This window comes from Indicator indicator, chromosome 13, assembly GCF_027791375.1.
Source record: "Indicator indicator isolate 239-I01 chromosome 13, UM_Iind_1.1, whole genome shotgun sequence".
In the NCBI taxonomy this organism is placed as follows: domain Eukaryota; kingdom Metazoa; phylum Chordata; class Aves; order Piciformes; family Indicatoridae; genus Indicator; species Indicator indicator.
The window spans coordinates 9,844,843-9,853,369 of NC_072022.1; the positions used below are offsets into that span (position 1 = coordinate 9,844,843).

The 8,527-nt window shown below is 47.0% G+C and overlaps 1 protein-coding gene across 1 annotated transcript in view; it reads right to left on the reverse strand.

Annotated features, from left to right (window-relative positions):
• KPNA4 (karyopherin subunit alpha 4) overlaps window positions 1–6,957 on the reverse strand; it is a 30,596-nt gene extending 23,639 nt beyond the window's left edge. Inside the window, exon 1 of the mRNA XM_054386092.1 lies at window positions 6,814–6,957. Coding sequence (XP_054242067.1) covers window positions 6,814–6,882 — 69 coding nt within the window. The 5' untranslated portion in view covers window positions 6,883–6,957. The remainder of the gene's footprint in view (window positions 1–6,813) is intronic.
• Window positions 6,958–8,527: the final 1,570 nt, after the last annotated feature.

The following is an 8,527-nucleotide window of genomic DNA, read 5'->3' on the forward strand; positions in this document are numbered from 1 at the left end:
AGCAGACTTGGAAAAAATCCTGACAGTCCATCACCTCTCTGCTGGAACAAGATTAATGTTCTCCCTCCAGACATAAGGGTGATAGGCCTTTAGTTTTGCTTCTGAATGGAACCTGCATACCTAGGACTCACAAAAGACTTCATATGGCTGACAAGCAACCAATGAAGTCACTCTTAAGGCAAATTTACCAAACTAGGGCTCCACTAAAATAATTTTCTGTGTAAACAAGTAGTTGGTTGAACAAACTATGTATTATTGGTTAACATGTCACTGCTTTTCCTCCTAGGAAGAGTAAAAGCACCACAAAGTCAGCTCTGCCAGGTTGCTTCACAGCAGCACCACTTCAGCCTAGAAAGAGAACGGTCTGCAATAACTCAAATGAAAGCAAACTCAAGATCAACTTGTGTTGTCTTTTGGAGAACAGCTCAAAAGGCAGAAACTAAGGTTGTAAAGTTAGAGTTTCCCTTCTGTTTTGTGTAAGACTGAACTGGATTGTTTGACTTCTCAGCTTGCACCAACACAACTGTGAGCAGGAAAGCAATCTCAAGGCAAGTTTCTAGAACCAGAATTCAGAAGGGTCCTTGGGAAGTGCTCCAGTTCTAAAGCATGCAGTGCTTCAGCATGAACTCACATGGCTTTCAGTCATTGGATCTTCTCCCTTTGATATACTGAAAATCAAATGATTAAGTCTATTTCTGTCAGCCTATGATTGCTACCCCTCCATCCTCCTTTTCCCAATTATATTTAGCTTAAGTTTTAGCAGAAGGGTTATTTTCTGACCATTAGTCATTACTGAGCCCTTCAGCTTATCATGAAAATCTTGTGTTAGCTGATGCCTGCAGGATCCTGAGATATTCTAGGCTTTTACACATGGTCAGAAACAAAAGACACATTCTAAGCTCAGCACTCAGAACAGCTCAGATCTATTCACCCTTTCTGAGCATATTCACATACACCTGGAGACTGTGCTCAGCTGATTCATCCTGAATCCTCTTCCACTCCTTCCTCTGAACATTGCTCCTCAGAAACTCAGGAGCACGCAGCCTGTCTTTGCTGCTTTGTGGGGGATCAAACACTTCACTCAAGTTGCCCTGTTTATGCACTTCCAACAGGAAGCTCTGACACACAACAGTGGAGCTTGGTTTCTGAAGCCACATTTGGAAATGCAGTGGTTAAAGCTGAGCTGCTTGAACCATCTTTCCTTCCTATGAAGCTGCAACTTCACACCAACCCAGGGTCTGTAACTCCAAACACCCATGAGAAACCAAAAGATGGGAAGGGGTGGGTGTGTGTGTCTAGAGACAGACTATTTAACTCCAAAACTTTGTGATTAACCTTTGAAACTATTTTCTTTTTAAAACACTACACACAACTGCTTACTCACTGGACTGGCTACTCTGCACCTAGTCTGCAGACCACAGTTGGACAAGACTGGTCTATGACCCAGAGCATCCAGTGCAGTGCTCACAGAAATTTTGACTCATCCTTCACAGGTCTAGAAGGCACTGAACTACAAAACAAGGAAGGAGCCTTCAGAGACAAATGAGAAATCATATTTGGATTTGGTAAAAATCCATGTGCTTCACCTCCAGCTTAATTATGTCCAGAGAAGAGCAACAAAGCTGGTGAAGGGTCTGGAGAACAGGGCTGGGGAGGAGCAGCTGAGGGAACTGGGGGTGTTTAGCCTGGAGAGGAAGATGAGGGGACGATTTTTCTGGTTCTCTACAACTCCCTGAAAGGAGGTGGGAGCCAGGTGGGAGTTGGTCTCTTCTCCCAAGGAACAAGTGACAGCACAAGAGGAAATGGCCTCAAGTTGCACGGGAAGCTTAGGTTGGACATGAGGAACAACTTCCTCCCCAAAAGGGTTGTCAAGGCCCAGCCTAGGCTGCCCAGGGCAGTGATGGAGTCCCCATCCCTGGAGGGGCTTCAAAGCCCTGGATTTGTGGTGCTGAAGGACATAGTTTAGAGGTGACCTGGCACTGTGGGGTTAATAGTTGCTCTCAATCTTGAAGTCTTTTCCAACCTGAATGATTCTACATGATTTAGGACCTTCCCTCTGCATTATTTCCTCTCTATGCTAATCTTAACTCACTTGCAACCCAGAGCAATGAAGCCTACTCTCAAGATCACTGATAAAAACAGTAAGGGATTTTAAAGCCAACACAATCTCAACAAGATAGCACCAGAAATCAGATCTCAGCAACTATTCCTCCTTCAGAATTATAATGGGAATCTGAGTTACAAACAAATACATAAAAATCAATATGACATGGCCCATGCTGTCAGTGTAGTTTCTCCTGGAGAAGCTGTGCCTGCCAAATAAAATCCCTTTTACAAACTATTATCTCAGCATGATCTTTAAATGACAAAATATTTGAGCTTCACCATGGAACTACAAGTCAGCTCAGAGGTACCCATTCTTAACTAAGTCAGTGAGGGAAATTCCTGCTCTCTGTCCCCCCATACTCAAATCCCATCGAAACTGTTTTGTGTGGGATACAAAAACCTGGAAAGCTTCTGACTACCTGTGATATTCAGAATGTCTCAGAGCATTTCTTCAACCTCCTGGAGCTTCCTTGGTGTTCTCAAACACATTGTCAGTATTAGAGGTGCAGGGAATGCTGCTGGCAACTCTGACATCACTGAGCTGACAACATCTAGGTTCAATGGTTACTCCAAAATTAGTTTTGAAATAGTCTGCATGACAATATGATCATCATTTCACATCATGTGTCTCTCAATTAGACAGCAGAAGTATCTCTCTGGAACTTCTCCTCTGCTGGCACTACTAAAGCAATTCTTAAATCTCTCACCCAGCAAGACAGGCAAGTCAGAGAAGAAAAGGCCAACAGAAATTCACCAGTTGGTGACAGCTGGAAAGAAATAATATGCATGGGATTTTATTTCAAGTCAAAACCCCTAAAACCAGTCAAATTTGAGTGCTGTAGCAGGCCAACAATCACTAACAAAGTAAAAAGTTCCATGATTTGGTAAAACAAAGTGAAACAAACAGAAATCCCCACCTCAAAACTTCCCTGTAGCAAGGCTTTACTCAAAACCAATAAAAGTGTCAACTGATGGCACTGTGAACAATTTGCACTTATCTTGACCTTTTCACAGTAAAGATCTAGTTTTTGGTTCCAAGGTCTGTGGTGCTGCAATGTAAAATAAATGTTGGAAAGTGTTACAGGTTTAAGGCTAGTGTCCTAATTGTAAATAAAAGTTTTCCAGAGAATTCAAGAGAGTCCACAAGGATGGGCAATCCCCAAGGGACTGAACAAAACAGAAGAGATATCTTTATCCCATTCCATTGGAATGCAATATTTCTATATAATCTGAAGCACAGCTTGTTCTTTCTTCTTCTTGCTCCTTTTACCCCCTTCTAACCTTGCTTGCTTGGCTTGCTTGCTCCTGTTATGGTAAGAACAGCAGTGGGGACAAGAGAGAGAACTTGTTAGCTGGCACAGGCCTTTGGGCTTTGTTGGGTTAAATGTATGCACATGTTTATTACCATTTATATTTAATTTACTTTTGCATTTAATCTACTTTTGTAAATATTATGTTCATTTAGCTTCCAAATCCTGAGTAAGCTCAGTTATTTACTCAATTTGGGGGAAATTCTAAATTCTGTGTGGTGTAAGAAAGAAAATGGGGGCTCATCACTGTCATATTCACAATAAACAGGAAAAAAAAAAAACAAACCCAGCTCATCCTTTCTTCTTCAGGAAGAAAAAAAGCCCAAATGAAACCTGATCCTTACTGAAAACACGAGATAATAAGAGTTATCCATGAGGAAAGCTAGTTAAACACTTGCATAATTCTGTATAACAATCCAGGTAAGTCATTTTAAAGTAAGATTTTGGGGTTAGATGTTAAAGTGATGTGATTTCTGCAGCTCTGTAAGATTAGCTCCCTTTTCTGCTCTAACAATACTGTTTCCCCCCCCGCCCCAGCTCTAACAGCTCTTAAATCTTAACAGAATGCTGTGCAGCCTGGACTAGAAATCTTAAAAAGCAGCATTCTGAGTAGTATCAGCTACAAATGATTGCTCTCACAGCACAAGCTCTGCTGATATTAAGTTTATTATAGTGAGCATTTCTTTCAGCAGTGCTGCAAGAGAGAGAAAAAAACCCCAAGCAACAACAAAAGAAAGGACAAGGAAGTGTTTTATCTTTTTGGTCACAATGAATCCCTCTATTCCCAGCATCGTCACCAATCTGTCATCTTGAAACACATGGCTGCAAGTTGTTTACATCACAACACGTCCATGCATGTAGGAATTTTGCTAAGCATCTTATGTAAAACAGCTCTGTGTGTGCAACTGGTTTGTCTTTTCTTTTCCTCATCCCCCTTCCCCCTTTTTTTTTTTTGATTTTTTTTTTTCACACCCCCCACCCCTGTTTCAAGGCCGGAATTTGCATTTTTAGAAGCAGGTTGATAGAGGCTGGGAAATTAGAAAGTTCTAGCTTGAACTCATTAAGTATCCAAAAAGCTAAGCATCTTTGTATCACTGAAGAGAAACTGCAAGAAAATTGTCTTTTTAAAGATACATAATAACGTTCTGTGAGGATGGGAAGGGAAGTACAATGTGACAGCACCTGCCAGCAGTGTAACTGTCAATGGACTGATCTAAGCAACAGCGAATCACGTAGGTAACACTAAGTTGCACCAGGGCAACAACCCTTCACTGCCTCTAAAGCATCTATTAATTTGGGATTCACCCACACTGGAGTGATTTCTTTGTCTGGAGGTAAAACGTCATGGGCAAGAGCAAAAGATCATGGTTTTGTCAAAGAACCCAACGGTTAAATGTGCAATTTCAGCTGAGATAAAAGGGGGGAGGAGGAAAGGAGATAAAGATCAGAAGTTGGCTTCCTATGTGAAGTAAGCAGACATCTTTCTGCTCAGAGCAGCTATGAACGAACCCAAGACTAGCAACTGTTGCTCCCACAGGACCCTTGGCTAGAAGTAGACATTACCAACACCTCTCACACTAAGGAAAAATGTTAATAGGCAGGATTATGGCCACAAGCCTGAGCTAATGTATGAAAAGTAGCCATCCACTGGAGTTATTTTAGGTACCAAGCATATGCTCCAGGATTTGCTGGATAAATGTCAGTATCTACCAGTGTAACACGGCCTAGCCATGGGTTTTTCACCAAGTAGGAGGCCATTTAAGTGCAGCACCAAATTCAGCATACACTCTGAAGAGATTACCTGCTTCTTGATATACACACACACACGTGTTTGCTCGCACGTGTTCATCTTGAACCTCCCCTGGTTTAGCTGGCTTACCTTAAAATTCAGTATCGAAGCACCAAAGGAGAAAGAACATAAAAAAATTCCAAGCTGCATTTTCCTAGTTTTTTGCTACAATACCACACCCTTTATTGTGAACTTTCCTAAAGATGCCTTGCTTGTACAGTTCTCTCTTCAGTGAGAATAAAGCTGCACAAACCCAAATTAACATTTAAGGCAAGTAGCTACTGACAAAGCTAACAACCCTGTTAGCAAACAGAGCAATCACTGCAGTAATTATTCCCACTTCCAACATTTTTGGCATCATCAGACTTTGTGGATATCCAAGTAATGAATTGTTTTATCGAGATATTTGGACATGTTGAACAAAAAAAAAAATTAAAAAACCGAGGTGTTAATGACTTCTGAATTACCCAAATGGGAAACTTGGCAGATGTTTTAATGAGTGCCAACAGAAGACATCTTTTACTTTAAAGAAGAGAAATACTGCACAATTGTCTTAATGTAAAAGATTAGAATAGTATGCTAATGCAGGGGTATATATTGAGGCTAGTGAAAAAGAAAAATTAAAATGTCAGAGCTCGATTCCGGATGAGAATCCTGCACTGACAGCATTATGATGCACGAGATTCCCCAATCAGCATTCCTGACTGTTACTGGTGAAGACTAATACCTGATTTTGCACTTCGAATATTCACTAAGTTAATTATCTTTTCTGCTGCGTTTCTGCACCTTCACAGCTCAAATAAATAAATGCATGTAGCAATGCAGCCACCAGAAAGTTCAGAGGCTCTAGACTACAAGCTGCAACTGTTTCAACACCCAACCGAATGGGCAGTGAAACAGCAACATTAATGAAAAACGCTTGGCTTTCAAATAATTACCTTTACTATAAAGCGCAAGCAGTAATTCCTTTATTCACTCGAGCATCTTGGAGATGCACACGGCAGCACACGCAGCTGGGCCCTAATCCTTGACTCAGGCTTTTAGGGGCTACTCAGCGCAAAGAGTGATCATTAAAGTGCAAGAAACGAAGGCAGCACCGCACGAAAACACGACTGCTAGCCTAGCCGGTAAGGCACCGGGGCAACACCTCCATCAGCGAGGGACTGGACCCAACCCTGCCAGTTCTGCACGCTGCACGCGAGGCCGGTACCGGCCAGCCCCGCGGGGAAGCCACCACGGGCCGCTCCTCGCCCGGCGGAGAGGGCGTGGGGACCCCCCGGGGCGGCGCTGCGGCGCCGGGCGGCCAGCGGAGGCCGTTGCCCCCCTTCAGCTGCGGCGCTCCCGCCTCCGCGCGGCGCCCAACGGCCCGGCCGCGCCCGGCCCCACAGCGCGGCCTCCCCCTTCTTCTTCTCCTTCCTGGCTTCCCTTCCCTCGCTGGGTGGCGGGGAGCGGCTCTCCCGCCTCTCGGCGGGGCGGGCAGTGCAGGCCGCGGCCCCGCCGCGGGCCCCTCGCCGGCGGATTAGGAAAGACGCCACACGGCGGTGGCGGCGTCCCCCCTCCCGCCGCCATGGCCGGCCGGCCCCTCCCGCCAGGCGCCGCGCTGCTTACCTCCAGGTCGCGGCCTTTGTTCTTGAAGTTCTTCAGCCGCTGGTTGTCCAGTTTCTCGTTGTCGGCCATGGCGGGAGGGGGAGGCGGGAGGGGAAGGTGGAAGGGAGCGCGGCTCCTCCGCCTCCTCCCGGGCCCGTGCCCCTGCCCGAGCCCGCCGGGATTCCCCCCCCACCCCCTTCCCGGCTCTGCTGCCGCCCGCCGAACCCGCCGCCGCCTTAGGGCCCGTCGGGCTGCGGCCCGCGTCGCCGAGCCGAGAAGCCGGTGAGAGGAGCGGTCGGTGCCGGGCTGCTTCGGGGCGGCGCTGCCCGCTGGGCCCCGGCTGCCGGCGGCCGAACGTGCCGGTAGCGAGAAACGGCGCGAGCGGGGGAGGGGAGGGGGGAAAGAGGGGCAGCCTCGCTCTGGGCCGGCCGGCCGCGCCCGCCGATTGGCTGCCGAGCTCGAGACCAACGACCAATAGGAGATAGGGGAGGAAGAGGGGGGAGGGGAGAGGCTGCGCGGGGCCGTGACGCGCACTGTGACGTACGCGGGCAGGGCAGGGGACTGGCGGCTTCGGGCTTTTTCGGCCGCTTTCCCTTGGCTGCCGCCGCCATCTTGGGTGGTGAGTTTTGCCGGGCGGAGAGGAGGAGCCGTGAACCGCCGTGTCCTCCCCGCCCTCCTCGACGTCCGTGCCCGTTTGTGTCCGCTGTTTTTCTAGCCGAAAAAGCACCGTTTTCCCAGACGCATGTATTTCCCAGCCGAAAGCCCCCAACCACTTGTTCCTTGCCCCGCTCGCTGTTGCGTTCGCTCCCTCAGGACACTGGAGGCATCGCCTCGCCCTATAAGGACGCTGCTTTAATGACAATTTAAATTAAAAAAAAAAAAAATCAATTTTTTTCCTCCCAAATAAAGCTGTTCCAGTTGCGTCCTTAGGACGGCCGGAAGGGGGTACCCGGACTGCCCCGGGGCGGCGCTGGTAGGATGTTGCCTATTTGACACCTGAAGGGAGAGGAGAGGGGCAGCGGTGTCACGGCTGCGAAGTTCCAAAGGTACTTGGTACAGATTGAACAAAAGGAGCCTCTGCAGCTGGCACGTTTGGCACGGTCCAGATTTTAACCCGAATCGCTTTCCTTTACCTGACTTTGGCCCTAAATACAACAGATTTTGGAAAACGAATGAAGTAGGGCATAGGATACGGCGGCAGGGATGTATTCGGCAGCCTCTTTGCAGGCGTGGTTGAGCTCTCCTCAGAGAGTGGTCCAGAATAGGTTGTTGTCATCTTTGAGACTCTGCTATCGCAGAAATTTTTACCAGTTTGATGATGACAGTGGATTCTGGCCAGTAATAACTGCTGTCATTCATTGTCAGGTGATGTAGGTGGACACTATTTCCAAACTAATTACCAGCTTTCACCAGATGGGCTTCTCTTGTTTGAGCATAGTCATCAGTGTTAATGTCTGTAAACTCCCTGCTGGGACTTAAAAACTTGCTTCCAGGCTGCTTTATAACGAGCAACATCGCCTGTGTGTTATGCAAACTGTGTGGAGCTGCGCAAAGCCATTCCTGGGAATTTGCATTGAACATGCCAGCAAAGGGAGTGATGCCACGAGAATTCCAGAGATGTGCTTTGTTTGAACATAAACTGGGGCATCTTTGCCAGTGGAACGTGCTGCCCAGGGAGGTGGTGGAGTCACCGTCCCTGGAGGTGTTCAGAAAAGGATTGGATGTGGCACTTGAA